At 50.1% G+C, this 26,260-nt stretch overlaps 4 protein-coding genes and 1 long non-coding RNA gene across 21 annotated transcripts; 2 read left to right on the top strand and 3 right to left on the bottom strand.

Annotated features, from left to right (window-relative positions):
* The first annotated feature begins 3,086 nt into the window (after nucleotides 1–3,086).
* LOC147369495 (uncharacterized) lies at nucleotides 3,087–13,095 on the top strand. Of its 2 annotated transcripts, XM_086412034.1 has the most exons (16): nucleotides 3,087–3,273; nucleotides 3,451–3,536; nucleotides 3,617–3,664; nucleotides 3,810–3,929; nucleotides 4,515–4,592; nucleotides 4,859–4,941; nucleotides 5,460–5,546; nucleotides 5,629–5,745; nucleotides 8,299–8,432; nucleotides 9,501–9,709; nucleotides 9,782–9,865; nucleotides 10,979–11,030; nucleotides 11,102–11,172; nucleotides 11,573–11,737; nucleotides 12,541–12,699; nucleotides 12,782–13,095. In XM_086412034.1, exons 1-16 carry the CDS (start codon nucleotides 3,147–3,149, stop codon nucleotides 13,025–13,027), a joined length of 1,866 nt encoding a protein of 621 aa, XP_086268160.1. In that variant the 5' UTR covers nucleotides 3,087–3,146; the 3' UTR covers nucleotides 13,028–13,095. The 2 variants fall into 2 exon arrangements, 1 of the variants encoding a protein (XP_086268160.1); XR_015167520.1 differs by lacking the exons at nucleotides 9,782–9,865; nucleotides 10,979–11,030; nucleotides 11,102–11,172; ... (1 more) ...; nucleotides 12,541–12,699; nucleotides 12,782–13,095 and having other exon boundaries at nucleotides 8,318–8,432; nucleotides 9,501–9,519.
* Nucleotides 13,096–14,030: 935 nt separating this feature from the next.
* On the bottom strand, nucleotides 14,031–15,900 carry SLC35A4 (solute carrier family 35 member A4). The gene has a single exon (XM_086412033.1). It carries the CDS (start codon nucleotides 15,898–15,900, stop codon nucleotides 14,926–14,928), a length of 975 nt encoding a protein of 324 aa, XP_086268159.1. The 3' UTR covers nucleotides 14,031–14,925.
* Nucleotides 14,031–18,966, bottom strand: LOC147369493 (SLC35A4 upstream open reading frame protein). 2 transcript variants are annotated; one of them, XM_086412040.1, is made up of 3 exons: nucleotides 18,936–18,966; nucleotides 17,112–17,220; nucleotides 14,031–16,512 (listed from the first exon to the last, which is right to left on the bottom strand). In XM_086412040.1, the coding sequence occupies exons 1-3, from the start codon at nucleotides 18,948–18,950 to the stop codon at nucleotides 16,286–16,288; spliced, it is 351 nt and encodes a 116-aa protein (XP_086268166.1). In that variant the 5' UTR covers nucleotides 18,951–18,966; the 3' UTR covers nucleotides 14,031–16,285. The 2 variants fall into 2 exon arrangements, with proteins under 2 accessions (XP_086268166.1, XP_086268167.1); XM_086412041.1 differs by having other exon boundaries at nucleotides 17,122–17,220.
* A 280-nt stretch (nucleotides 18,967–19,246) lies between these two features.
* On the top strand, nucleotides 19,247–25,499 carry APBB3 (amyloid beta precursor protein binding family B member 3). 14 transcript variants are annotated; one of them, XR_015167518.1, is made up of 12 exons: nucleotides 19,247–19,606; nucleotides 19,878–20,041; nucleotides 20,121–20,197; nucleotides 20,975–21,035; nucleotides 21,247–21,393; nucleotides 21,516–21,643; nucleotides 22,061–22,175; nucleotides 22,315–22,399; nucleotides 22,643–22,726; nucleotides 22,993–23,108; nucleotides 23,251–23,438; nucleotides 24,954–25,499. XR_015167518.1 is itself a non-coding variant. In XM_086412014.1 (12 exons), the coding sequence occupies exons 1-12, from the start codon at nucleotides 19,558–19,560 to the stop codon at nucleotides 25,188–25,190; spliced, it is 1,455 nt and encodes a 484-aa protein (XP_086268140.1). In that variant the 5' UTR covers nucleotides 19,247–19,557; the 3' UTR covers nucleotides 25,191–25,499. The 14 variants fall into 14 exon arrangements, 12 of the variants coding, with proteins under 12 accessions (XP_086268140.1, XP_086268141.1, XP_086268143.1 ...); XM_086412014.1 differs by having other exon boundaries at nucleotides 23,247–23,438; XM_086412015.1 differs by having other exon boundaries at nucleotides 21,476–21,643; nucleotides 23,247–23,438.
* LOC147369491 (uncharacterized) lies at nucleotides 19,508–26,259 on the bottom strand. 2 transcript variants are annotated; one of them, XR_015167522.1, is made up of 3 exons: nucleotides 26,081–26,259; nucleotides 24,822–24,949; nucleotides 19,508–19,641 (listed from the first exon to the last, which is right to left on the bottom strand). It is a non-coding gene; the product is annotated as an uncharacterized LOC147369491 (long non-coding RNA). The 2 variants fall into 2 exon arrangements; XR_015167521.1 differs by lacking the exon at nucleotides 19,508–19,641 and having other exon boundaries at nucleotides 23,556–24,949.
* Between the last annotated feature and the right edge of the window lies 1 nt (nucleotide 26,260).

The raw sequence follows: 26,260 nt of genomic DNA, 5'->3' as shown, positions 1-26,260 counted from the left end.
GATTTGGGAGAATGGCATTGAAACGTGTATAATATCATATATGAAATGAATCGCCAGTCCAGGTTCAATTCAGGATACAGGATGCTTGGGGCTGGTGCACTGGGATGACCCAGAGGGATGGTGTGGGAGGGAGGTGGGAGGGGGGTTCAGGATGGGGAACACATGTACACCCGTAGTAGATTCATGTTGATGTATGGCAAAACCAATACAATATTGTAAAGTAATTAGCCTATAATTAAAATAAATAAATTTATATTAAAAAATATAAATAAATAAAAGAGGGTCACAGAAAACAATGACCTGTCCTTTAGTTCAGTTATACAAGATGTTGGAGGGTGAAGCCATCTAATCCTGAGACCACTTTTGCTTTTGGAACCTGCCAAGATTGAGGAGAAGACAGTAAATCTGGTTGACCCTGCTGTGGGTGACATTTTGGTAGTAAAATATAATGACAGGCTGAACTAATTACTCTTTATTTTCACATAACAGCTGGTGGTGGTTTAGTCTCTAAGTCGTGTCCGACTCTTGCGACCCCATAGACTGTAGCCCACAAGGCTCGTCTGTCCATGGGATTTCCCAGCCAAGCATACTGGAGTGGGTTGCCATTTTCTTCTCAACGGGACCTTCCAGACGCAGGGATTGAATCTGGGTCTCCGATACTTCACGCGGTCCCCTGCATTGCAGGCGGATTCTTCACTGACTGAACTACTAGGGAAGCTCACATAACAGCTACACAACGAGATATAACAACAGGCATTGTTGGTAAGCATACAGTATCAGTATTGATAGGCAAATGTATGGGAAAATACAAGCCTTCTATGCCTACCCCAAACTGATTCCTCCAAAGGTTAGGCGTATTCATCTTGTTACTATTGCTCCACCTGTTATATAGATGTACACTGAATACTCCAATATTTTGGCCACCTGATGTGAAGAACTGACTCACTGGAAAAGACCCTGATGCTGGGAAAGATTGAAGGAGGGAGGAGAAGGGGAAGACAGAGGATGAGATGGTTGGATGGCATCACTGACTCAATGGACATGAGTTTGAGTAAACTCTGGGAATTGGTGATGGACAGGGAGGCCTGGCATGCTGCAGTCCATGGGGTCACAAAGAGTCGGACACCACTGAGCGACTGAACTGAACTGAACAAACTGAACACGGAATATAGATGGCCAGACAGGTATGATTCTTTTGGTTGTAACAGATCCTTGGTGAAAAACCAGAGTGGTTTGTGATATAATGAAGAACATATCTGGTCTTCGTCTCCAGTTACTAGCACAAAGCTTCAAAAACCTTTGTAATTACCTAAGCAATAGGAATCTCTCTGTTATGCTAATGAGATAACTTCCAGCAGGGTCCCTAGATAGCTTCAGGATGGAGGAGGTTGCTCACCAGAAAAAAGAAAAGAAAAAAAAAAACAATTCAGGGACTTTCCCTGGCAGTTCAGTGATTAAAACTCTGAGCTTCCATTGCAGGGTGCGCAGGTTAGATCCCTAGTAAAGGAACTAAGATCTCGCAGGCCACGAGTGCAACAACAACAACAACAACAACAACAAAAATGCAGATGAAAGGGCTGGAGTTGGATTCAGTCATATAATTCATGATTTAATTAATCATGACTCATTGAAAAATGCAGGACAATGAGGCTCAGGGAGCTTCCTGGTTGGTGAACATACTGATGTACTGGGAAGGCACACCCTCACTCCATAGAAACGAGATCCTTCACTCAGAACCCTGCCAGGCCTTGTCCAATGTCGACTTAAAAAGTGACTGAGCACAGCACAGCTGAGTTCTGTAAGTCATTCTATCAAAGTATGGAAGCTGCAGAAGAAGCGTCTGAAGTTAGGGCAGTCTTACTGCAACTGTGTCCTCACCTGTGAAGTTTGGCCAGACTCTGGGGATCTCGTGACAGAAGCAATTTCATCCTACATGGAACATGATTCAGTCACAGAAAGGAAAGAAGTACTGATAGATGTGTTAGGTAGTTAGAATAGGAAACAGGAATCCAGATTGGCAGCGGCTAAAAGACAAGGAAGGGAAAAGCCCACGAAAATGGAATAAAGGAAGGTCCGAGGACCGGAATGAGGAACTCAGGTAGAACAAACAGTACTCCTGGCTAGCCCAACTTACGTAGGGCAGGCCTAGTGGGGAGGAAAAAATGTATAAAAAGAGGAGCCAAAGGGCTGGGGGTCTCTCTCTCCCGTGTGCTGGCACGCTCCCCCACTCTCTTCTCTTCGCATCTTTGGAACGGCATTCCCTCATGCCTCGAGGATGTATTTTCCTGCTATTTTCTAAACAAATAGAGCTGTAACACGGAGCTGTAACACTGATCTGTCTAAGGGCTATAACACGGTCTGTTTGAGACCTGAGAGCTATAACACGGTCCGTCCGAGAGCTGTGACAGGCCGAGGTCTCTAACGTCTGTTGCTTCAAATTTTTGTTGAGATGAGACAGAAGAACCGGAGAGCATACACTGGCCTGACAGATGCTACAAGCCAGTCACCAAAAGAACACATGTGAGTCCACTTATATGAAATGTCCGGAATAGGCAAACCTAGAGAAACAGAAAGTAGATGAGTGATTGTTTAAGGGTCAGCATAGGGTGGGGGTTAATGAGGTTACAGTAAAGGAAATCCAGTTTCTTTATAAAGGGATGGAAGTATTTTAAAATTAACTGTGGTGATAGTTATACATGTCTGCAAACATACCAAAAACCATTGAAACACACACTTTAAATGGGTGAATTATATGGTTTTTGAATTATCTCCCAATAAAGCTATCATTTAAAAAAAAAAGAGTGGTTATCTTTTATAAATACATACTGAAATAGCTATGTGTGAAATATAAAGTGTCTGGGAGATGCTTCAGAAGAATCCACTAGGGGTGGAAAGGAGAACAGATAAGACTGGCCGTTAAGTTGATGATGGCTGAAGCTGAGTGCTTGGAGCTTCATTAAACTATTCTCTTCACAGTTAATGTCTGAAATTTTCATAAGAGGAAAAAAAGAAAAATTCCATGCAACAGGCTGACTCACTCAGAAAACAGAGGACCGTCACTCCTTAGTTATTGTTTAGAGGCCCTGCCCAGAGCCCTCAGGTCGGGGAGATGAATTATTGAGGGGAATCTGAGAGGCACAGAAGCCATGGAGTGTGGAGAGGCGATGGGCACAGGGGCCCCTTTGGGCCAGGGCCCCTCAGCCCCCACAGCCCTCACTGACAACCCACAGGCCCAGTTGACCGTGGTGGTGGAAGTAGAGAGGACAAGATCTGGTAAGAAGCCCCTACACATTCATCTCAGAAGTAACACAGCCTGGGAGAGCCTCCTGGGACGGGGGTAAGGCAAGATCATCTCACTAGGAAACTGAGGCAAAGGTTGAGGGCAGGACTCGGGGGTCCCGGGAGCTCAGTGTTCCCCAGGAGAGTTGACATGAAGTCCACTTGTCTCAGGCCCCAAGGAGACCTGCTTCCCTACGCTCCTCCTGGAGGGGGCCAAGAGCATCCGCCTACTTTGGCCTGGGCCTCTGGAGAGTCAGGTAGATATGGGCTGGGCTGGGGTGTGTGTGAGTACAGGGGAAGATGGCAGTGACACTGTTGACTCCTGTCCTGCTCACAGGAACAATGCATCACCTTTGATAGAGTCCTGGGTTCTGATGCTGCTCAGGTAGGGGTATCTGCTAGGGTGATGGGAGATGGTTGGGAGCACTCAGAACCCTTGATCCTGGGGTGCTGAGTGTTTCCCAAGCTCTTTGCTCAGGGCGGGCTGGGTCAGGGCACCTGAGTTGGGGGTGTGCCTGTGTCTCCGGCAGGAGGCAGAGCAGGAGCTGTTAGCACGAGTCCGGCCGACACTGGGCTCAGTGGGCCGAGGGTACAGTGTGGCCCTGCTGCTTCGGGGTCGGGAAACAGAGGCGCCCCGGCTCGTGCCTCAGGTGAGTCCCAGAGAAGGCATCAGGCATAGCTGTTTCGAGGCTCACATGTTGCCTCCTCCAGGAGACCTCCGAGAACTTTCCCCTCCCCACCCTAGCTGGACTAGATGTCCCTCCTCGGGGTTCCTATAGCGCCCCAGAGTCCATACAGGTTGTTTTGCCAGCATCAGTCATGAAGCTGTTGAGAGGTCAGGGAAGGTGGGAGGCTGGGGTACATAGGGTGTGAGTCAGGGAGGGGTGATATGCAAACATCAAATACTCAGGCAAATATGATTTTCACTGTTCTTACTAATACTGATAATAAAGTTGAAAGTTTTGTTTTTAGGCTTCATCAGAATGCCCCCGAACTAAAATAATTGCCTCAAAACCTTGTCATGAGCCCCTACCCTTGCAGACACCAGGTCCCACTGAAAATATCTGCTCACTTGTCTGGCTTCCTATGAACCATGAGCCCTGGGGCTATTTTTGTCTTGGCCACCATATCCATGGCACCTAGCACAGGGTCAGGCATAGACTTTGCCCTCGGGAAATGTTGAAAAAGAAATTAATCCTTTCTCAATCTGCACTGGACCCCTTTCTCTACTTCAGCTGCTACAGATGCTGTTTGAAGAAGCTCTGCCCCTCAAGGGCTCTGACGCTGTGCTTAGCACTCTTAGCGTAGTACAGGTGAGGCCCTGGGGAAGGGGAAACCTGGGGAACCAAGGCCATGGTGATGCTGCCATAGAGCCTGAGACTCGAGGGCAACCTGAAGGGCTTGGGTCTCTGCTGCTCACCAGTGTTGGCTTGCCTTGCTGGGCTCTCCTTTTTTCTGCCTGAAATGGCTGAATTCTGGTGTCCTGCTTGGCTCACAGGGCCCTAGTGGGAGAGTCATGTGAGCCAAAGTCTGAGTAAACATTTGGTTTGTAACAGATGTTGTGCTTGTGTGATCTCAGCTCAGCACCAGTGGGAGGATCCGGGACCTGCTGACTCCAGGGGCAGGGAACCTATCCGTGCTGGATGTGGCTCCTCTGGGCTTGTGAGTGTCCAAAGCCCAGTGAGGTCTGAGAGCGCTTATCTTTAGGCAGGACTGACACCCCAAACCAAGTTGTTGGAGACTTCTCCCCACTGCCACTCCAAGGAAGAGAGGCTCTGAACTTGGGGTCTTGCTTACAGGGCCTGGGTTTGCCCCCAGGACTCCCTCTCACAGTCTTCCCTCATCCCTCTCACTCTTCTCTCCACCCCATCCACTTATACCTCCTCAACTCTGTCATCACCATCCCAGGTGACCTGAGCATCTCACTGAGCAGAACTCCAGTTTATCCATCTATAAAACGAGAGCAATCCCAACTACCTTGTTTCCCACACTGGGCAGATAATAGGAGAAAAAAATAAGATCATGAGGATGAGAGGCTTCTAGGGGACATACTGAGCTTGGAGCCTTGGGGATGATTCTTATAGCCTCTAGGGATGCCCATGGGCTCCCCATGCAGAGATTCTGGGGGCTGGACAGAACCCTTGTGCTTGGGAGCTGAGTTCAGCCTTCCCTTCCTCCAGGGTGGTGGAAAATGCCAGTGAAGTGGAGGTATCTGACTCAAGAGCTGCATCAGAGCTGTACTTGCGGGCTGCATGTGAAGCAGGCAGGTGAGGACAGGAGAACCCCTGTCATCCCCCTCTCCACCCCCCGCCCCGGTCATTTGGCCTGATCCTATGGTCTCCATCACAGGAGCTGCTCTCTGCTCACTGTCACCATGTCCTGCCTGGGGCCTGACCCTCCTGAGGGGCCTGGGACCCAGGGCATGTGGCAAGGAGCCTTGCGGATCCTGCAGCTTCCAGGAGAAGTGTAAGTCTCATGGAGGTTTTTAATAGCTTTAGGGAAGGGTTGGGGAGGGGGTGGCTAAAATATGGATGTAGAGGCCCAGGGCAGCATCAGAGTCTCCTCTTTCCCTCACCTCTGACATGCTCAAGGATTTGCTCCCTTTAGTATTTCTTGTAAAGTAGGTCTACCAGCAATGAACTTCCTCAAATTTTTTGTTTATCTGGGCAGATCTTATTTCTTGCCAGATGTAGAAATTTTAGTTGACAGGTTTTTTTTTCCTTTCAACATTTTAACTATGTTATCGCACTGCCTTTTGGGATCTATAGTTTCTAGTGAGAAATTGGTTTTTAATCTTATTGAAGATCCTTTGTACATAGTAAGTCTTTTATAAGTTTGGGGTAATTTGGGAGCATTATTTCTTCAAATATTCTTTCTACCCTTTTCTCCTCTTCTCCCTCTGGGTCTCCCATTATGTACACGTGTGTACACTTGATGGCAGCCAACAGGTCTCTCAGGCTCATTTTCCTTTTTTTTTTTTTCTTTCTGCTCCTCAGACTGGATAATTTTATTTGACCTATCTTAGAGAAGGAAATGGCAACCCATTCCCTGGGAAATCCCATGGATAGAAATGTCTGGCAGGCTACAGTCCATGGGGTCACAAAGAGTCAGATATGACTTAACAACTAAACCACCACAACCGCACCCAGATTTACTTGCTCAAATCTGCCCTCTAGTGAATTTTAAATTTCAGTTATTGTACTTTTCAGCTCCAGAATTTCTACTTGGTTCCTTTTTATAATTTTTATCCTATTGATAATGACTGAGATCATTTTCTTGATTTAGTTTTCTGAAAATATCTAAGACAGTTGATTTAAATTCTTTGTCTATTGAATCCAGTGTCTGCTTCCTCAGGGGCAGTTTTTATTCATTTCTTTTTCTTTTTTTCCTTTGAGTGAGCCGTATTTTCTTATTTACATGCTTAATTTTTTTTCCTGGAAACTGACCAATTTGAGTATTTTTGTGAAGACTATCTTATTTACTGTGCTGGTCCCTTAAGTCTCCATTCTTTTTCCTCAGTGCTCTAACATTTTAGATATGATAACCTGGTAATTGTGAACGTTGGATTCTCCCTCCTTTCCAGGGTTTGACTTGTTGCTTACTGTGGGCATCAGCCATCCATTTACTAAGTTACTTTTCCAAACAATTTTTGCAAAGACTGTATTCCTTGCAGTCACTGAAATCTTCATTCTGTTATCTCAGTGCTTAGCCAATGACACAGAATTCCCTAACCTCCAAGAATGCATCCCCACCTCAAAAAGAAGATAGGAAAGGGAGGAAAAAGAAGAAGGAAGAGAGGAAGGGGAAAGGGAATGAGGAGAGAGGAATGAAAGGAAGCAGGAGGTGGGGAGGAGGATAGGAGAAATAAAGGAAGAAAGACAAAGAAAAAAAATCCTCTAGGTTTCTACACACTGACTGTGTGTTGGGTCAGTCCTTCAGTGCTTAGCCAGGCCATTTACAGCTCTGCCTTAGCTTTACATCCTGCTTGCACTGAGCCCTAAGTCAGCCAGAGGTGAAAGCCTATGGTCTTCTCAGCTCTTTTCTCACCGTGCACACTGCCTTGGACACGTGTGTGACTTTCTAGGTCCCCTAGTACACAGGGCAATTTTTCAAAAACTCTTATTTCCCCCAAATTTCACTACCCAACTTTTCTGCCCAGTCTTTTCATGTGTCTACTACTTGCCCTGTTATTTATTTCTTGTTCTTTCATCTCTCAAAGTTTGGAGGGACCACCCTCTGGCATAGCTCCTCTGCCCCAAGGAAATTCTAAGACAAGGGAAACAAAGGGAAACTCCTTTGTCAGTCCTTTGTGTGAAACCCGGACAGTCAAAACAAACACAATTCCTTGGGAACGAGATCTACTCCGCTCTTTTCAGAACCAGGTACCGCCATCAGAAATGTGGGCTGTACTGGAGAGAAGGTTGGGGGTAGAGTAACTTAAAAACACCACAAAGACCTCTTACCATAGTTAAGTTGCTTTCTCCTGGTTAAACTTCACTTGATTGCTGTAAACCTTTGACTAACTCCTAGAGTTTCAGTAAGGTTGATTCTGACCATTTTTTTGCCAGATGGTTCTGAGGAGGGACAAAGCCCTAGAGTTCCCTATTCTGCCATTTTTGTTAATGTCACCTTGCTTTGCCATTTTAAAATTGGGTTGCATTTTTATGTATGTATGTATTTCCCCCCTGCAATGGAAGCACACAGTCCTAACCACTGAACCACCAGAGAATTCCTCAAGTTGTACTTTCATTACTGAAGTGTTAGAGTTCTTTATATCTTCTGGATACAAGTCCCTTGTCAAATATACAATTAAATCCTTTTTTACTATGAGGATGTATTATTTGTGTAACCTAAAAAATAATAAAATAAAGATCTATACAAGGTCGCAAATCTGTCTGGTGGTACACAAAAGTGACTGGAAATAGTCAACCTTTCATCAGAGTGTGATCTGGGCCAGTTCTCTCCCCATCTATCAGTGGGCATCTCTTTTCTTTCTCCCTCCCTCCCTCCCTCTGGCAGAGACTGTCCCCTGCTGCAGGTACTAGCTGGCAATGTGGCTGGTGAAGAGGTGGAGGGCTCTCTGACCTGGATTGCCTCATGGCTTCTGGAAGGAAACAACTACAGTGGCCTTCTTCTTCGCCTGGATCCTCAAGGTGGCTTGGGGTAGGGTGTGGTTTCTTTGGGAAGCTCTAGGATCTGGCATTACCTGTCACCCAACCAGTTGCAGCCCCAACCCTAGCAAGCCCAGAAAGGGATGGGAGGGCCAAGATTCAGAAAAGTCCCAGAAGGGTTCAGCTGCCAAAGCCTGGAAAGGTAGGGCCAACAGTAAAAGCCTCACCCTTTCAGTGGCCTTCAATGGTGTACCAAGCATTTTTATGGTGACTAAAACCTCTGATTATTACCACAACCTCATGAGGCAGATCAAATCCATGGGTGTGGAAAGGAAGACAGGTTTAATTTATAAATGAGGAAAGGGAGGATCAGAGAAGGGGAGGTGCTTGCCTATTTTCACACACTCTTTAAAAGATCAGGACTCTGTGAAATATGACGTCAGAGATATGGAAGAGGTCAAGTGGAAGGTATAGAACAAACAAGAATGGTCTTAAGTTGATAACTGTTGAAGCTGGATGATAAGAGAATGGACCTCCCAGACTCTGCATATGTCTGAAATTTTCTGCTAATAAGAGTGGGAAAAAAAAAAAAGTCTGGTGCTCTGTCTCCAAAATCAACAGACATACATTCATTTGGCCAACGTATTCCCAGACCTCACCCTATGTCAGGCCCTGTGGAATGAGGAAAATAAGCTGGGGCAGTTCACATTCTCAAGGACAAAGCAGGGAGTGAAAGAAGTGTGTTTATGTACAGACCAGTTTGGGATCATGGTTAAGGGCACAGGCTTTAGTGTCAGACAGAATCTGGCTTGAGTTTCAGCTTTGCCACTCACCAGGAAGTTGTTTGACCTCTGAGCTCCAGTTGCCTCATCTGGAAAATGTGGAGGGAGGCAGAATAAATCAGAGTTGCTGCCTCATTGGAGCATTGTGTGTATAAAAGGAGACAATCCACAGAAAGCCTTAGCACAGTACCATCAAACACATGTAAATGCCTGATAGGTGTTAGCTATTTTTATGAACAATACTCTTAATAAAAATTAAAAGTATTACAAACAGTGTGCTTTGGATTTCAGAGGAAGGAGAGATTCATTCTGTGTCTCCCCTTACTAGGCAACCCCCTGAGCTTGTTCCAGTCTGCTTTGTTGGGGGCTGCAGAAAGGAGGAGGAAGGTGAAACATGTGAGGCCCACCCTGTGGGATGCAGTAGAAGAGGCCCGGGCCCGCCGAGCTGGTCTGAAGAGCCTGCGATCAGGCCTCCTTGGGGACGCCCTGACAGACAGTGGGCTCAGTCAGCTGGGCAGGGCACTGCGGGAGCTGCATGTGAGCAAGGTGAGGCCTGGGGGTGCCTGAGCCAGCAATGGCCAGAGCCTACCCAGAATCCTTTCTCTGTAGGTGGTAAAAGCCTGGAGCCAGCGCTGGGGAAGCTGGATGCTCAAAGCAGTCAAAACTGAGGCTGTGGGGCTCCCAGAACCACAGGTACATCTTTTCATCCAAACTCTTGGGAGCCCTAGATGTCTGCTGCCTTATTCTGTCTATAGCACACTGTAAGGCAGCCCTTCCTTCATTCATTAATGTTCTCATTCTCAAACATTTACACTGACCACTCACTATGTACTGGGTATAACATCATGCAGGCCCTGGAAAACCCCTGTCCTCATGGAGTTTACAATCCTCTGGAGAGAAACTATTACTCCGTGATCAGTGCTCTTAAGGGCTTATCCGAAGGGTTCTATGCAGGCACGCAAGTTAGTATTGGCAAGAGAGGGAAGGTGATCTCATGGAAACTTGAAACCTGAAGGAAGTGACTAGCAAAGATGAATGAAGGACATTCCAGGCAGAGAAAATAAGAGGAAAAGTCTCAGAGGTAAGTCCTTGGTCTCTTTGGGGGACTGCAACCAGCTCAATCTGCTGGAGGATAGAGTTTGAGGAAGAAAGTCCAGGGAGAAGGATTGGTGAGTGAAGCAGGGGCCTGGTCATGCAGGTCTTTGTAAATATATTGAGATGTTTGGACTTTGCCTTGAAGGTCAAGGGGAAGCCACAATTTATTTTAAACAAGGATGACAATACTGCTCCCACTTTTCAGCAAACGGAAACTCAGAGACGTGATGTGAGTAATCCAGGGTCTCTGGGGTCATCAAAGGCAGCAGAGGTGCAGACATCCAAGTCTTCAGACCCAGAATAGTGCTTTCATTCTCTTAGGATGCATGGCCTCCCTTGGGCAGAAGGTGGCACTGTCTTCCATGATTTGTCACAGGGTGGCTAGAAGGTCGCCTCTGTCCAACTTCTGGTCCTTCCCTTTTCATAATTACTTAGTACTCATTTTTTACAGCCCTGGGCCTTGGGGATTAGGCCTATAAACTCCAAGTTATTGAACAGAGCTGGCCACTGCTTAGTGCTTTGGGTGCCTTTTCTCATTTAAGGCTCTCTACAACTTTTATCAGCTCCACTTCATGGATAAGAAAACGGAGGCTCAAAAGACTAGCCACCTGCTTGAGGTCATATAGCTAAGAAAAGGGGGTGGGGTGGGGCTGGGACCCTGATCCTGGGAGGAAAGGTACAGACTTCTCACTCATAATATATTCTCAGCAGGTGACACATTCAACAGCAAGCCCCAGCCCAGGTCTCCAGAAGGAGCCTCAAGGTGAAGCTGGTGCTTGGGGTGGAGCTGGAGGTCTTCTCCATCTTTGGTTACTTAACTGCATTCTCCTCCAGCGGCAGGAAGAACAGCATCTATAGGACCTGATCTCCACCAAATGCATCCACTCAGGGACTCTGAGGAACAGGTAATAACACCTCATGTACCCCAGAATAACTGGAAGTAAAGAGTCACAGAGTGCCAGTAACATGTCTCCTGCTTACTTTGCCCTAACATCAGGGAAAAAAGCAGAGCTTCTGGCAAATAAAGGGCCTGTAGAGCTATTGGATTTCTAAGGATGGGCATAGGAAGGGGCTGTTTCCCTATTAGGGCCTCCATGGCACCTCTTGGCAGAAATTGGTATCTCTCCTCCTCCCTCACGGCCTGAGTCTCTGTCCAGGGCACAGGTTCTTCCAGGCCAACTAGCCTCCTGATGCCATTCTAGGGGCTGCCCTGGTAATGGGGCTCTGCTGGAAAGGTTGGGCCCTTTATCCCAAGACTGTGTGCACACATGGGCTTCTGGCTGAACCTAGATCGATGTCACATAGGCCCAGCAGGCCCCAGATGTGGCCCTACACTTCTTCCTGGCTCAGGCCCAGAGGCACAGACTGCGAGAACAGCACCAAGTGTGGATCCAAGAGGAGCTGAAGCATATGCAACAGGAGGAAGAGGTGGTGGCAGGTGACCAGGTCAAAGGCCTAGTGGCTGAAGAGGTGAGGAGGGCCCAGTAGGGCCCAGTAGGGCCTAGTAGGCCAGGGCCCTGGCCAAGCAGGGGGCTGGGGGCTGGGATCTAGCCTCAAAGACTGGGCGACACCCTCTCTCATGGCCCTCACAGTTTTGTGGGGACAAATGAGGCAATTCTCAGTGCTAAGTGCTGTGAAAGAGGGAGCTAGTGACTCACTGGAACAAAGAGGTGTACCTGGACCAGGCTGGAATGGAGCAGAGATGGCATCTAAGCTGAGGCTTAAACGACAAACAAATCAGCCAGAGAAATGCACTATATTCAGATCCACAGGGCAGTTTGTGCTCATCACATAGAGGCATCCGGTAAAGGTAACTTGTTTAAACAAGAAACAATACATGTGTGCACAGAGGTGGGGTCAGGGGAGGTGGGAGACATGTTTTGAGAAGAGAATTCCGTAGGAGCAAAAGTCCAAAGGGAAGCAATGGCAAAGTAGGTTCTGGATGTTGTGTATTTTCCATCTGGCTGGAGCCTGGCAGGTGTGCCGTCAGAGGCAAAGCTAAAGAGACCACCTGGTGTCAACACTCTGGATTTGGGCTTTACACCGAGGATGATGGTGAACTGTTGAAAGGCATGTCATCTCAGTCCTGTCCCTCACTAGTCATGTGAATTTGAGCAAGTTAGGTCACTTTTCTGATCCACTGTTTCCAAATCTATAAAATGGCAACTACCTCAAAGGTTATCATTACCTCAATTAAATCATAATATAAAGTACATAGAGCCGAGCCTGGCACACAGGCTGCACTCCACAGAGAGCATGTGTTATCACTGAAGGACTCCAAGGAGAGGCAGAGATGGCACCGGGAGCAGACAGTGCTGAGATGTCAGCTGGAGGCCCTTCAGGCAGAACGGGATGCCGCAGAGCAGGACCTGACAGCCCTCTATGACCTACACGTGCAGGCTGCCCGGGCTCAGACATGCCATGTGCTGCAGGTCAGTTGGGAGAGACAGGGGGCAGGCCTTGAGCTGGTCCTAAGGCTACCTGACTGATGGGAATCTTGGAATGTGGGCACAGGTATTTCGAGCCTGGCGGGGGCTGTGCGAGGAGCAGGCCATGACCACAGAGCATCACTACCGCAGCCTGCTGGCCGGCATCTTGCAGGACTCCATCAGCTTGGCCACACAGAACCAGGAGCTCCAAGCCCAGAATAAGCAACTTCAGCAGACCGGGCTGGCAGAGCTTGTACTGGATACCTGCCCTGAGGAGAAATCTGGTGATCAGGAATCCAACAGGGGCACTTTCTTCTCTCCTCATTTGTAAAGGTCCTAGAAGGGAGAGGCAGTTGGGACACAACAGCCAAGCTTACCTCTACTAGATAAATAATCACATCACTAACCAGGGTGCAATGTGCCAGTCCCTTGCTAAACACCTAATATCCATTTGATTTAGAGATTTCCACTACCCTATATGGAGATGCAGGAGACATGGGCTCCATCCCTGGGGGTCAGGAAGATCCCCTGGAATAGGAAATGACACAGACAAAGGAGCCAGGAGGGTTACAGTCCATGGGGTCACAGTCAGACACAACTGAGTGCGCACATGCACACATACACACACACTACCCTATATTGTAGTAGGTATCATTCAAGCTGCATTTCAGAGATAAGCCTATTAAAGCTAGGAGAGGTTAAGTGACTGTTCAAGGACAGTCTGCTAATAAGTGCTGGAGCCAGAATTAACACTCAAGCCTGGTTGGCTATAGTTCTACACTGCAGGCAGTAGTGGTTCAAAAGTAGTGTCCATCAGAATCACCTAGGGAACTTACTGAAGAGAAAAAAAAGAAATAAAAAAAGATTCCCAAACCCCAATCCCTAAGATTCTGCTTCAGCAGGACTGGGATATTATCCCCTCTACAAGCTTACCAGGTATTTCACCACAGGAGTGGGGTCTGACATCCCTCTGGTCATGAGAAGAGACGACAGGCAGGAATACCAGTGAGGGATTCAGAGAATGAGAACCAAAACTACCTTGAGTCCTAAGAGTTCTCTAGCCTACAGTCTATAATCTGTGGGCTCGCAAAAGAATTGGACATGACTTAGCAACTAAACAAGTTTTGTACTTCAGAGAAATTTCCAAAGCTCTGTGCCAGAGAAAATTCGGCTTCACAGAGCTCTCAAAGGAAATTACCATGTTGGCAAGAGCTGAGAGAAAGCAGCCTTTTCTCTTAATCTGTAAGTCACCCCAGGATTAAGACACTTAGAGAACCAAAGGAATGAATTATGTTTGAGAGGAGCTATGCAACACAGAAGACACAGGACAATCATGACCAACTGTAGGAATCACCTACATCCCAGAGCACTTTATTAAGACCTTATTGCATTTAGACACTGATTGAGTTAAGCAAGTTTCCCTGTGCCTGGTCCCAGGCCACTCCATGTAGTTTCCCCAGGCAGATGGGAGCTGGGTCGCTGCGAGCAAAGGGCAGGACCCAGAGAGGAAGAATAATACCTCCGAGGAGCTCCAGAGGGGACAGTGGGCCTTGAGAGAGCCCTTAGGGTGAGCAGAGAGATCAGGAGTGTAGACTCAAGCCAGGGTCCAGGAGCAACATTCCCTGAGATGAGTCAAGCCCCAGTCCTCTCTGAGGATTCCAGAACAAAGGCTAGGTGTGGAGAGAGCAGGGGGTGTTACCTCCAGATGCTGCTGGAGCCACGGAAGCATGGCAGAGGCCTGGGTGATGGACATACACATAACCTTCGGCAACTGGGCTTTCCTACAATGACACTGGGAGATGAGCTATGTTATGGGGGAGCCATGTACCATGGTTGGGCTGGAGCAGCCAGCACCAGGCCTGGGGGGCTATGGGTCTGCTGGGGTGATCACAGCAGGCAAGGAAAGCCAACTGCATTCACGCAGGATGAAGCAGCATGCCTCCTCCATCAGCATAGGATAACTTCTCAGGCCTCTGAACGGATGCTCCCCTAATTCCTTAGTCCGGAAGTAGTTGTGGGGGGTGGAAGAGTTTTGTTAATCAAACCCAGCCTTCAAGTCTCCCAGGGATAACCTACCTCCAGAGACTAACGTGGCTGCTCCCACTTCCCCTGCTTTTCTTACAAGGCACTTGTTACAGGGCTGCTGAGGGGAGGGGTCAGCACTGGGAGGTGGCTCTGATGGTGGTGCCCAACCTACAGGTCAGGAGTCAGGATGGAGGTGGTGAGGGGCTAGCGACTGCCGTAGTACAGGCGTACTGCCAGGCCAATGAGCAGTGTGGCCAGGAAGAAGGCAGCGGTGAGCTGAAGCCGCAGCAGGGCGGCTGACAGCACGGCGTTGACCACTAGAGAGCAGGACACGACAAAGAGGCGTGTGATGCTGCTGCCGTGTTTCATGACGGCCGACATGAGCAGTCCATTCAGTGCCTGGCTCAGCACCACGAGTGCCATCCATCCCGAGAAACCCTCCAGGAGGCCTGGGCCGGGGCCACCACCTGCATGCAGACCTAGGTTTAGGAGCACACCAAAAGAGTAGAGGAAGAGGTTTTGAAGGGCCAGCGGCAGCCGCTGCCGCTTCATGAGCAGCTCTGTGTACACAGAGGACAAGCCGGAGATGAGGCAATACAGGATGAGAAGCAGCAGTCCCAGTGGAGTGATGTGCAGGGGCATGGGGCTCGTAGCAGCTGCTGAGGGGGGCCCGGGAAGGGTGGTCCCTGGGTCCTGGAGGCCCCCGGCTGCATAGCAGGCTCCGGCGGCCATCAGCAGCAGCAGCGCTAAGCCCTGGCGTGCAGAAAGGCGGTGTTGGAGGCAGAGGCAGTAGAACAGGGCTGTGCTTCCAATCTTGAGATTGCTCAGCACCTGGTAGGTGCTGGGGTCCATGTAACGTTGCAGGTAGATCACCAGGTTGTTGTTGGCGCCGTATAGCAGGGCTGACAGTGCAAACGGGGCGGCCTGGCGCCAGGGTGGGGTCCCCTGGGGCCATGCTTGCCAGCCCACCAAGAGGGAGAGGGCGCAGAGCAACAGCTTGGTCAGTTCAGTCAGCAGTACAGCCGAGGAGGGTCGGAAGGGCACACGGCCGTCCACGTGGCACAGTGCCAGCAATGGGGCATGGGCACCGTACATAGCAGTGGACAGGAGCAGCATCAGGGTCCAGCGGGCCTTCCTGGGACGGCCCAGGCCTGGCACACCCCCGTCCTCTACACTCATGCCCAAACTAGACCCTGGGTGGCCTGTGTAGCTAGCAAGGTGGGGTGAGGTGGGCTGGGGGTTGTGACACGTTCAGGGAAAATCAAGTTATGGAGCTGGCTCCCAGGAGGGAGGAGCCTTGAGAGAGAATACTGAGAGTCAGAGTTAGCTGCAGACTCCACAGTAAGGGCTAGAAGAGGAAGGGCGGATAGTCTTGGGGCCAGTCCCATGGGGTTATGGAGGCAAGGGGTTCAGGGTGTTGGCTGATGAGCCACTGTCCAGTCTCTGCAGGAAAGGAAGCAAGGCTGAAGGTGGTGGGAAAGCTGGAGACAGCAAATGGGTGAAAGCCAGGGTGGCCAGATATGGCATCTGTGGCTGAAGGCCTCCACCTGCTGCCCCCAGCTGCTCATCCTGCCTCCCTCATGGAATCCAGAGCTAGTCGGGCCCTTTGCGCAGTGATCGAAGATAGTCCCTCAATGTCTTCTCCACATTGGGCACAGCATATGCCTGAGCTACATATATGCCAGTGCAGGTGCCCACGGCAAAGCCCAATACTGCTGATGCCCTCAGTTTGGCCACCACATAGCCAGCCAGGAAGCCCTTGAGGAATGGAGAGGACAAGAATGAGGCATCCTGTAGAGGAAAATGTAGGAGAAAAGTCAGCCTGGCTTTCCCCTTCTCTACCTAGAAGCTACTCAAGCCGAGCTTAGCACATCCCACTAGCTACTCCTCCTTACTCTGGAAAACTGTAGTATGCTCCCCGAAGTTTTTCAAGATTCTGGGGCAGGAAAAGAACCTAGGAGTCATGACCACACAATGTCAGAACCCTGAGGTCTGAAAACTCTAACCAGAGAAGCCCACTGAGAGAGATGTCCCTGATGAATCTGAGCCCTGCGTGCTTCTCCAGTCTTATTTCCTAGAATGCTGCCCCTACTGCAGCCAGACCAAACTGCTTTCACCTCTCATATTCATCATGCTACCTCCCACTACAAGGGTTTTGCCTGTGCTGTTCCACCTGCCTGGAATGTTCCCTCCTCCCCTCTTTACCCTGTTAACCCCTATTTAAGATTCTAGTTCAACTGCCATTTATAGGGAAACATTCCTTGGGGTCACAGAGAACAGGAACTCAATAAACAACAACTTGCTGAATAAATCTCTACCACCCATTCAAAAGCATATTGGATAATAAAGCCTAAGGGGGGTGGGGTGGTGGTGGTAGGCAGCAGGCACACCTTTCTTTACCTGGCCTACACCACTGTTGACTTCATCTTCCACACGCTGCTGCAGGCGTTCCAGCTGGTTCTTGAGAAAAGCCAGGTCCTTAAGCTTGGGAAGAGAATCCTAGGACAAAGAAGAGGCTGGCTCCAGAAGGCTGACACAGCCCTCTACCCTGCTCAAGTCTGAGCCTGAGAAACCTCTTTCTATAAAACTTTCCTGATGTGATAGTAGTAAAAGAAGAAAGGCATTGAAAAATAAAGAATTCACATGAGGAAGGGATGACAGATGGGATCTGCATTGGTAACTTACAAACACTCTTACAGGAACTTTATACAGCAAGCAGTGTATAGGGGAGGAGAAGGGACAGCTGCTGCTGCTGCTGCTGCTGCTGCTGCTAAGTCACTTTAGTCATGTCCGACTCTGTGTGATCCCACAGACGGCAGCCACCAGGCTCCCCCGTCCCTGGCATTCTCCAGGCAAGAACACTGGAGTGGGTTGCCATTTCCTTCTCCAATGCATGAAAGTGAAAAGTGAAAGGAAGTCGCTCAGTCGTGTCCGACTCTTAGCGACCCCATGGACTGCAGCCTACCAGGCTCCTCCGCCCATGGGATTTTCCAGGCAAAAGTACTGGAGTGGGGTGCCATTGCCTTCTCTGAAGGGACAGCTAGGGGACCTTTAGTTAGGTTTATCAGGAAAGCACCAGTCAGTGAGTTAAGTGTGCATTCTTAGTCTCTCAGTCGTGTCTGACTCTTTAGACCCTATGAACTGTAGCCCTCCATGCTCCTCTGTCCACAGGATTTTCCAGGCAAGAATACTGCAGTGGGTTGCCATTTCCTCCTCCAGGGATTTTCTCCATCCAAGGATTGAACCCAAATCTCTGGCGTCTCCTGCACTGGAATCTTTACCACTGAGCCTCCTGGGAAGCCCATTAGTGAGTATAAGCTACCTGAAAGTCTGTCTCGTCCAGTGTGTTTGGAGGCCTAACACAGGAACTGCAGATACTTAGTAAATGTATGAGCGGTGCTGAACTTCCAGACTAATGGTGAGTAATGGCCTCAGGCAGTTCCTTGGACAATTTGGGGGTAAACCTGATTTCTACCTAGGCTTCTCCCCCTTCCTCCCTAAAGCCACCCCAAACGAAATGTGTGGATGTATGAGCTGGAGTTTGGTGAGGAGATAGGAAAGGTGGATGTCTGCAGGAGTATGAGTAAATGAATTCAGTGATTCTGGTCGTATGTAAGTATGAAATTAGTAAGTGCCCAAGGAATGTGATAGAAAACGGATGTGTCTCTGTGGTCTAGAAACTTCCCATCTCTAGAAGGAAAATTTCGGGGGTTAAGGAATGGAGTAGAGTTAGGAGTGTCTGCAAATAACTTAAGAATCGCTATGGTCCAAGAGTGGAAGGTGGGGGGACACTTGGGAGAATCCCTGGCTCTGCTTGCCTCGCGTAATGCTGTCACCCCACTTCCCTTTACTGAGGCAGTTGACAGGAGTAACTTCCCTTGTGGGCTTCCCTTGTGGCTCAGCTGGTAAAGAATCCTCTTGCAATGCGGGAGACCTAGGTTCGATCCCTGGATTGGGAAGATCCCCTGGAGAACGGGATACCTAGAACGGCTACCCACTCCAGTATTCTGGCCTGGAGAATTCCATGGACTGTACAGTCCATGCGGTCGCAAAGAGTCGGACACGACTGAGCAACTTTCACAGGAGTAAAAGTTTGCCCCCAGAAGAAACAAGGGGCACCCTCATCCAGGAGCCTTTCCAATTGTCGCCTCTCCCCAGGACTAAAAAGGCGGGAAGCCCACCCCCGACTGCAGACAATCCTGATGTCCACTCACCTTGTCATCCGCCATCTTCCCTGCAGAACTTGTTGCGCAGGCGCAGCACCGCCTCCCTCCTGGCAAACGCTGCCGCCATCTTTACTGAGGGCACAGGTACTTCCGGGGCATTTCAGGAAAAGGTGGAGGCGCTTTCCTGACGGTCCTCTTTTCGCAGATACTCCCACGTGACCTCTCTCATCGAGCTGCACCCCAGCCGCGCCAGGCTTCGTGTGCGCGTGCGCAGACGATCTGAACGCGATGATCTCACTTGTTCGCGTGTACGTTCTGCGTCCATTCTCCTGGAGGATCTTCCGCCGCTTGATGAGCTCACTGTTGAGCGGTGACGTCACCTTGTGCGCCGCGGTCCTTGAGCCTCCCCTAGACTTTCGGACGCGAACGCGCAGCCACTGGGAGATCTGGACGTCTTGTTTACACGCGCCACCTCTAGACTCCAGGCGCTACCTTGGCGGGTCCTTTCCCGCCCCTAGGACCCGGCCTCTGCTCCTCCCTGTGTTTGTGCGGCGCCCGTTGGCCTGGCGGATTCCAGCGCAGAGAGGCTGGACTTGTAGGCACAGCAGCTCCGGAGGCGTGCTGGGCTGAGTGAGGGCCGGCGAAGGCCGGCGGGAACGCGACCAGGGCTATGCTGGGCAAGGATTACATGCTGGCCATCATTCTGGTCAACTGCGATGGTGTGCACAGAGGGTCCAGATGGGAGGGTCGGGAGCTGAGGGAAAACGAGGGAGCGCGAAAGGCTACCTTTGGCTCAAAGACAGGGAGCCTGCCTTTAAGTTACTTGCGTACGTTATGTCTTGGGATGAGGACCAGGGGACAAATGAACCCAGATCTTTGCAATGCAGTATCCAAGGTTGGAAGCGCAAATATGGGTTGGAGGAAGGGTTATGACAGTGTTATTCTGAGTCCACAAATAAGCCCTCCCTCTCCAATCCTACGTTCCTGTAGACGACTTGTGGGGGGACCAGAGTCTGGAGGGGGAGCCAGGCTTGCCCCCTGGCTGGAGGAAGATCCGCGATGCTGCAGGTACTTATTATTGGCATGTACCCAGCGGTAGCACTCAGTGGCAGCGCCCAACCTGGGAGTCAGGAGATGCAGAGGACCCAGGCAAGGTAGGTGGAGTGCGAGGAGAGGGCTTGAGCTCATGTGTGGACCTAAGCTTGCCACACTGACCTATCCCTCTCTCTACAGAAGACAGAGGGAATTTGGGGACTTCGGCCTCCCAAGGGGAGATCCTTCTCCAGCCTGGAGAGCTCACTGGACCAGAGGTAAGGGGGAGAGGCCAGGCAGAAATGAAAAGCCTGGGGTTCCATAGCACTCAAAGATGCAGCTGGACCTGTTACAGTCTGCTTTCCAGCCCAAGTTCTGGGGTGGCACAGTGGTAAAGAATCCACTTGCCAATGCAGGAGATGCAAGAGCCGTGGGTTTGATCCCTGGTTCAGGAAAATCCCCTGAAGGAGGAAATAGCAACCTGCTCCAGTATTCTTGCCTGGGAAGTCCCATGGATAGAGGAGCCTGGTGGGCCACAGTCCATGGGGTTGCAGAGTCAGAAACTACTGAGCCACTGAGCACACACACATACACACTATGTTCTTGGTTCTGTCCCATATTCTTGATTCTCCCAGTGTTTCGTTTCTTGATCCAAGCTCTGTTTTTTGCTGTATGGTTGTTTTATGTATTCTGGGTCCTGACCTGTCATGTTCTACATCTTGCTGACTACCCTACCTTCTGTCCATGGAGGTTCCTATCCTGTGTTCAAGGGTCTTCTTGTCCTGATTTGGGGCACTGGTCCACATTTTGGACCCTGCTGCATGTTTGTAAGTTATATTCTATGTCCCGTGTGTTGAATTTTTCCTCAATTTTTAAGCCATGCTCTATATTACACTTATTTAATATGTCCTGGGCCCTGTCTCCCTCTGAGTTTACATTTGGGACTCTATATTCTGCTTCTTATCCCACATCTTGTGCCCATCAAGTAGTCTGGTTCTCACCATTGTGCCTTCTGTAGGAATTGTGATCCTTTTATGAGCTCTGCTCTATTCCAGTAACTCTCTGTCCTGGTATGGTGAAGAATCCTACATCCAGAGAATGGAGCCAGGGGCTAAGGTAGTGACTTAAGCCTGAGGGCCAGCCCAGGACTTTGGGGAGGGTCCCCCAGGGAAAGGTCAGGGGTGAGACTGGGCTGAGCAGAGGTGATAAAGGGTAGAGGGAGGTCTCCAGAGGGTTTATATATGTGGAGCCTGTGACACCCTGCCCACCCTACTTGATCCTGCTTCCCTTACTCAGGGGCCTTCTGTCCTTTCCTTCAACCTGTCAGTGCTTTGCAGTCCGCTCTCTGGGCTGGGTGGAAGTACCTGAAGAGGACCTGGTACCGGGGAAGAGCAGTATCGCTGTCAATAACTGCATCCAGCAGCTGGCCCAGACCCGAAGCCGCAGTCAGCCCCCAGATGGTGCCTGGGGTGAGGTGAGCTGGTTGACCCTTCGAGGTATTCAACCTAGCATCCAGCAGAGGTGGCTGTCCCTGAATTGCCTATTCCCCATGGCAGCCACCTTCATCTGAGCTCCGGCCTGACCTCTGCTTGGCAGGGCCAGAACATGCTGATGATCCTGAAAAAGGATGCCATGAGCCTGGTGAATCCCCTGGACCACAGTCTGATCCACTGCCAGCCTCTGGTGCACATCCGTGTATGGGGTGTGGGCAGCTCCAAGGGCCGGTGAGGACCCCCTGCATCCTTACAAGTGAGAGTTGCTTCTCCTTCCCCCTTGCAGGCTGTGATCCCCACTGATGCTCATTCCCTGTATTGAACCCCCGGACACAGGTCCTCTGACATGGACCCAAGCTCTGCCTCCCCTGCCTGATCCAGCCCTGGTTGGGGAGGGTGGGCTCCAGCCCAGCAGGGACAGACAGGGGAGAGTCTGAGAGGCTGGGCTGATTCTCTCCTGTGCTCCCACATGCTTCTGGAACAGTGACAGGTGAGTGACAGCCAAGTGCCTTGAGCTCCAGCCCTGATCTCCCTGTTCCATCCCTGCGTTAACTCTGACTTCCAGCCTCCTGCAGACACTGCAGGGCCCCCACCCCTACCCCAGCCCCATCTCTAGTCCTGCCCTACCCCCATCTCTGACCCTGCCAGGGACTTCGCTTTTGTGGCGGGTGACAAAGACAGCTGTATGCTCAAGTGCCATGTATTTCGCTGTGACGTCCCTGCTAAGGCCATTGCCAGTGCCCTACATGGGCTTTGTGCCCAGGTAAGGGCCAGGAGTTGGGTAGGGAGTGTGGGTATGGAGCTGGGTCTGAAGCTGCTAAGGTTGTTGGGTTAGGGTGGTATTGGCTCCCTTACCTCACTTCCCCCTCCCTTCACCGCATGCTGTCTACACTGTGTTTCAGATCTTGTCGGAGCGAGTGGAGGTCAGTGGTGATTCCCCTTGCTGCTCACTAGACCCCATTACCCCTGAAGACCTGCCTCGACAAGGTATGGGGGGCGGGGGGCAGGGCTGCAATGCAAAAACAGACTACTTTGGTGAAAGATGGGGAGGGAGATATTTAGTACTTCTCTGCAGATAGAGGACTTCTGAGGTATCCTTTCCCAGGGATCCCAAACCCTAAATTGGAGGAACATCCATGGCCTTTTTCCTATTTGCTCCAGTTCCCTTAGAAGGGTGGAGAAAGGGGTCATTGAGAGAGTACCCAGACCAACTTGGTGTATGTATTTCAGTGGAGCTACTGGATGCTGTGAGCCAGGCTGCTCAGAAGTACGAGGCACTGTACATGGGGACCCTGCCAGTCACCAAAGCCATGGGTGAGAACTGAGTGGGCTGGAGGGCTTGGGCTGTGTAAAGGAAGTGGAAGGTGGAAAAGGAAGGATCTACCACCATTTCTCAGAGTGCTCCCATGGCCTTCTGTAGCCTGGGATGTACTGCCCTTCTCCACTTAGGATTTGAAGCCTGATCCCAGCTATTCTGTTCCCATCTCTCTGAATCCTAAGTCAGTGAGAGGGGCTTAGACACTCCTTTGCAGATCCTTCTTTACGCCTGGGAGACACTGAGGTGGGCATGTCCCCCCTAGGCATGGATGTGCTGAACGAGGCCATTGGTACGCTCACCACCCGTGGGGACCGGGACACCTGGGTCCCTGCCATGCTCAGTGTGTCTGACTCTGTTATGACTGCACATCCCATTCAGGTACCAGCCAGAAAAGGGTGAAGTTGGGAGCTGTGGAGGGGTGGGCGGGGATGCTAAGTGGTTATTGCTTGCTATTGGAAGTGCTCAAGGGGTCCAGCTAGTATCTGACCCTTCAGTGATTAGGCCTGATTTGGTCAGGCAGAGGCTGGTGCAGAGGAGGAACCACTGTGGCAGTGTCCTGTGCGCCTCGTGACCTTTATTGGTGTTGGTCGTGACCCACACACCTTTGGTCTCATTGCCGACCTGGGCCATCAGAGCTTCCAGTGTGCAGCCTTCTGGTGCCAGCCCCATGCAGGGGGACTCTCTGAAGCTGTGCAGGCAGCTTGCATGGTGAGTCAGGGGTGGGAATGGGTGGGTGGGATTGCCCTGCAGCTGCTCTATTCTGTTCACTGGGGTTCAGGATTAGCAGCCTCTCCAGAGATCACAGACCAGCACGCCAGGGCTGACTGTGGTTCGGGAGTATTTTATTTAACCTTCACGCTGTTTTTAGTAGGTTTTAATTGTCAATATTTAAAGGCCAGGATATTTCACATAATAATAGCTATTCCTGTTTTTCTTTAAATGTCAGAAGCTCTGACACTTGGGTCCATATGCGTACATTTCAGCAAAATTGTGTAAGGGCTGTGCCTTATAGGGTGAGCATTCTCTTTCCTGTTTTCTCTCATTTAGGTTGTTTTCTGGTATCTGGGCATATGAATGTGGGATATTTGCACTCAGTTCAATTCACTTACTCACTGAAATATAAGTAGTTGCCAGAACTCAACCATACTTGACCCTGGGAATTCAGTGGTGTGGAAAGCATGGTCTTTTCCCTCACAGAACAGTTAGGTTAGAGCAGAGATAGATGAGAAGGAAGTTGCACATCACAGGATGATGGATGCTTTGGCCCCTTCAGAGGTTCAAGGAGGCTCTCTGAAACAGGTGATAGAAAACTGAGAGTTGAAAGTCCAAAGAGGAAAGTTATCCAAGTGAAGGGGAGTGGTTTCAAAGATGTGCTGTCAAGTACAGGGAACCACAGTGGTCAAAGTGAGAGGGATGTCAGTGTCTGAAAGAATGTAATTTACCTGGAATACACCAGTGGGGGTAGGGTTGGTGGGTGGAGGAAGGATGGATGGAATGAGAGACAGGGGCAGAAAGAATGGCAGAATCCAGGTCACAGAAGAACTTACAGGGTCGGGTGATGAGGTTGTTTCATCCTGAGGCACGATGAGTCATTGAAAGGTTTTGAGCAAGACAGTGAAGTCAAGTTTGTGGATTTGGAAGATGACTTAAACTACAGTACAGGTTTAAGATTTGGAAGACACCAGAGGAGTAAGAAGACCTTGTAAACCCTGTTGAATTCAGGAGAGAGAAGAACAGGGCAGTTTTGCACTGGGACTAGGTTGTAGAATGTCCCCTTGACGAGGGATTCCACTTTGCCAGGGGCCAGTCCACTGTAAGGAGAGAGAGAGAAAGCCAGCATAGCGGTAGGTATGGTTAAGAACACAGGCCCTACAATCAGAACTAGTTTTGAATTCCATCAATTTCTGACTCTGTTTCCTTGGGTAAATCATGTATTCTCATTGAATCTCACTTTCTTATTTGCAAAATGGTGATTATAACACCTGATAAATAACTGGATCAAGTAGAGTATGCAAAGAACTTAACACAGTGTCAGGCTTTCCTTAAATGCTCAGTAAATGCCAGGTTTTAGACTTTTTGTTAATGAGCTACCTGTAAATGTTGTAGGGGCTCCAGACATGGCAGGTTACCCGCTTCTTTCCTCCTGAGGCCTTGTCCTGCGGAAGCTTTCAGGGAGTCCAGGGGCCAGAAGGAGCTGGATCCTCACATTCCTCTTCTCCCTAGGTTCAGTACCAGAAGTGTCTTGTGGCCTCTGCAGCTCGAGGCAAGGCCTGGGGTGCCCAGGCCCGCGCACGCCTGCGGCTCAAGCGGACCAGCTCTGTGGACTCCCCAGGAGGTCCCCTGCCACTTCCCATGCTCAAAGGAGGGGTTGGGGGTGCAGGAGCAGCCCCTCGAAAGCGGGGTGTCTTCTCTTTTCTTGATGCCTTCCGGCTGAAACCCTCTCTGCTCCACATGCCCTAAGTTAATTGGGGAGGACTGGGGAAGGAGGCTCTGGGTCCACGCCCAATTCTGTACCCCTTCTTTCCCCAGGGGCCTGTAGCTCTCACCTTTTGGAGCCTTCTCTGCGTGCCCCATTGACACTTGCCCACCCTCTATTGCCCAATTCATTGTATGGGTGACTGAGAGGCCCTGTACCACAACCTAGGCTGCAGGCTCTCCTTTCCCTGGGTCCCTGTGTTCCTTGCCCCTGTCCAACCCTGGACAGTTGGCTCTACCTCAGCAACACTTTATAGCAAAATCAGTACAAATAAAAATCCCTCGGTGACCTCACTGGATGTAAGTATATTGGGCCTGGGACAGGGTTGGGAGTTAACAGCCTGTATGAGATGAGGGTCTATATCTGTCCTTGGTGTTGGTGGCAGCTGGTAGTCAGTCACATAAGGGGATGGGAGAGTTGGAAATCTGACTTCATTTAACAAGTATATTTCTGAAGGACTTCTCTGTGCTAGGCATTAAGTCGGCATTGGAGGTATAATCAAATAGGGGCTCCACCTTCTGAGACTGTCAAATAAACGAAAGTCAAGGACTGAAGATAACATGCAGTACAACTGGGAAGTCTCAGAGGGTTGTGGGAGCTCAGGTGAGACACCTCAGAAGTACCTGGTCTGAGACACTTTAAAGTGTACTAGGCTTCCAGATAAATATATTCCAACCAAGAGAGTGTAAACGTTCAGGGAAGTGGACAGAAGTTCTGGAAGTCCACTTGGCTAGATCACAGTGGGGCATATGTGGGGCAGGAGCTTCTGGTGGTGTAAACTTGCTTCTGAGAGCAACTGTGATTTGGAGAGGGAACCCACAGGGGACTTAAGCTCCTAGAGCAGCACCTCCTGGAAAATAGCCCCATTTCGTACCATATAGTCAGCACTCCCGACTGTTAAGTAGCTGAAATAGACGGAGTTGGAGCAGGGTCTCGACGGCGATTTTCAGCGTTCCTGAATTGTCCATCCTGGAGGGTCCAGGAAATCTGCCCTGTCGGGGGCGTGTCCTAGCCGGCTGGGTGCGGCCGCCCCGGAAATGACGTGATGCCCCGC

Source organism: Bos grunniens, chromosome 7 (assembly GCF_055505025.1).
Source record: "Bos grunniens cultivar Pamir isolate PY7600 chromosome 7, Bosgru_T2T1.0, whole genome shotgun sequence".
NCBI lineage: Eukaryota > Metazoa > Chordata > Mammalia > Artiodactyla > Bovidae > Bos > Bos grunniens.
Note: the sequence above shows the minus strand (reverse complement) of the source record. Positions and strands in the feature narration are given on the sequence as shown.